The 2,430-nt window shown below is 35.6% G+C and overlaps 1 protein-coding gene across 1 annotated transcript; it reads right to left on the bottom strand.

The window, feature by feature from the left end:
* Window positions 1-337: 337 nt before the first annotated feature.
* Window positions 338-1,951, bottom strand: CYCP4;1 (cyclin p4;1). Its single transcript, XM_011034181.1, has 2 exons — window positions 1,480-1,951; window positions 338-881 (listed from the first exon to the last, which is right to left on the bottom strand). The coding sequence occupies exons 1-2, from the start codon at window positions 1,812-1,814 to the stop codon at window positions 608-610; spliced, it is 609 nt and encodes a 202-aa protein (XP_011032483.1). The 5' UTR covers window positions 1,815-1,951; the 3' UTR covers window positions 338-607.
* Window positions 1,952-2,430: the final 479 nt, after the last annotated feature.

The raw sequence follows: 2,430 nt of genomic DNA, 5'->3' as shown, positions 1-2,430 counted from the left end.
CTCCTCCCTCTCTCTATCTCTAACAGAGAGGGGAGAGAGTAGTTGTCCGTGGTTGCACATGTTGTCTGTCCCCTTACAAGAATCAGTACAACTGTCAAATAGAAGAATCTGTCATCACTTCCCAAAATGAACCACAACAAAACAGTACTCTTTTGTCAACTACCCATGGCACTAACCATCACAGCAAGCTTTACACTGACCACTAGTGTTTCTTTCTTGAGTTTTGTCCACTCAAACAACTCATTGCCACATCCTGTGCTTTTTAGTGCCCATCCCAAAAGTTCAGAGAATCCTAACATGGGACAGAAACAAGAAGTATCGACCCAATCATCCATGATGAAAAGAGAAACAGAAAACCGAGTCAACCCATTTCATTTTTTAGGTTAATGGTACAATAGAGTCATAGAATTTGATAGCCAGACTGTAAAGAAGATAGTCCCATCTGTACATACAGAATAAACTGAAATTCAAACCCATGAAATAAAACAAAATAAAAAAACCAAGTTGGTTTAGTACAATCCAATATACGAGAGAGGAGACTGGAGGATAGTCACTATCTCTATCACTAACTACATTTTCCAGGGATTATAATTAAACAAGCTATAGCTTAAACAGCAAGTTGCTGTTGTTGATGGGATGTCTCATCTTCATTGAAGCACAAGTGGACTTTTAGTGATCTCCCCAAGTTCAATGAAGATTCAGCTAAATTCAGAGAAGGTTGTTGCATCATCTCTCTCTGAAGGTAGGAGCAATAAGTGTGGAAGGTGTTTGGAGTCACATTTAAATTGAAGCCTAATCCAAATAGAAAATCCACTTCTAGATAGTTCATCTCAATCGTGCTTATCCCTCCAACTCTTGCATAGTAAGCATTGTTGTAATACCTGAAAATCACAAGACAGGAATCAGGAATCAAAGATGAGTTTTACTATTTGAAGGTAATTGCCATAACAGGAAATCTTGAGCGGCATTTTTCACAGATACAGGTCTTAAATTACCATTGTGATGCATCAACATCACATGCATTAAAACTTTAAAGTGGCTAGCTGGGCTAGCTGAAAGTTCAGAATAGGGAGTCACATGGCTGGAAAAAAAAAACAAGTGCTACTTTGCAGAAATAAACCAAGAACTTCCTAAATCAAAAAAACTTCAAAGAACCAAACTTCTCCTATCTTTGAGTTCCAAACTCAGATCATAGGATCATAAGACAGAGAAATTAAATGACCATGAAGTTGCAGATAATTGAGAAAATTCAAATCAAGAGAAGCAATTTAAAGAAAATAAATCCTCGACAAGGAAATCAAAGAACTTCAATTTTCCTTGACCACTAGAGAATTGCGAATCCAAGGGGTGTGTGTGTGTCGATTCCCAGAATTTCAAGATTCTAACTTTGTTTAAAACCAGAGCAAGAACCAACAAATTCCCAGAAACCAAATCCAAGAAATTCAAATTTCCATCACTAAAGAAGAATCAAGAACTTACATGTCATCCATGAACTTCGCAGAAACCAAGACACTTGTTATAAGCAACCGATGAACATTGAGAGAATTGATAGGCAAAGAAGGTTGTCTTTGAGCAAACCTATCAAGATACACATACGCAACAACAAAGCAAGAAGGGCTACAATTTGCGTACTTGAAAATTCTCTCCAAGTAACTTTGAATAGAGATAGTTGGCCTAGTTAGTCCATGGAAGACCGAGATTTTCTGTGGCTGAAACTCGCGGTGAAGATCATTAGAATCAGCAACCCTTTGAAGCAAAGAAGAGAGAAATGTGATTGATTTTGGCATCATCTTTGGACTCTCTAGCTCTGCCATTGATAGGCTAATTTTGGTGATAAATGCTTGGAATTTTTTTCGCAGCTTGCTTGTTTCGGGTTTCACTAAATACTACGCGTCCACATATAATAAAAGCAAACGTGGTGGTTAATGGGTTTGGAAGAAAACACCCTTATGTTTTTTAAACTATGACTTCTATGTCCTTATTCATTAGTGGACTTTGGCCTTTTGTATCCTTTTTAAAGTTCTTGGATTTGAGTTGGGTTAATGATGGTTATTTTAATTTCAAACTTAATTTGATAGAGAGGGAACAAGCTGAAGGTGTTCGATATTGGATTATTTTTTTCTTTTTCATTTTAATTTTATAAATATTTAACAAATTATATGATACTTATAGATATTTTGAAATATCGTGATTATTTTTTTAAGATTTAAGATTTATACAACAAATTCAAACCATGTTTTGAATCACCAAGTTGGCTCGAGGTTTTATGAGATATAGTCTTAACTATTTCTATTCATTTTTGTAAGTTGTTTAGTATATCTCTTTCTTTGTTTTTTTTCTTTATTTGTTGAAAGAGGACTTGGGGTTTTATTTTGGTGATCTTTAGTGTGAGAATAGTGATGGGCAAGCCATCCCATCATGTGATTACAT

Source organism: Populus euphratica, unplaced genomic scaffold (assembly GCF_000495115.2).
Source record: "Populus euphratica unplaced genomic scaffold, PopEup_1.0 scaffold2.1, whole genome shotgun sequence".
In the NCBI taxonomy this organism is placed as follows: domain Eukaryota; kingdom Viridiplantae; phylum Streptophyta; class Magnoliopsida; order Malpighiales; family Salicaceae; genus Populus; species Populus euphratica.
This window is presented reverse-complemented; position numbering and strand designations above follow the sequence as displayed.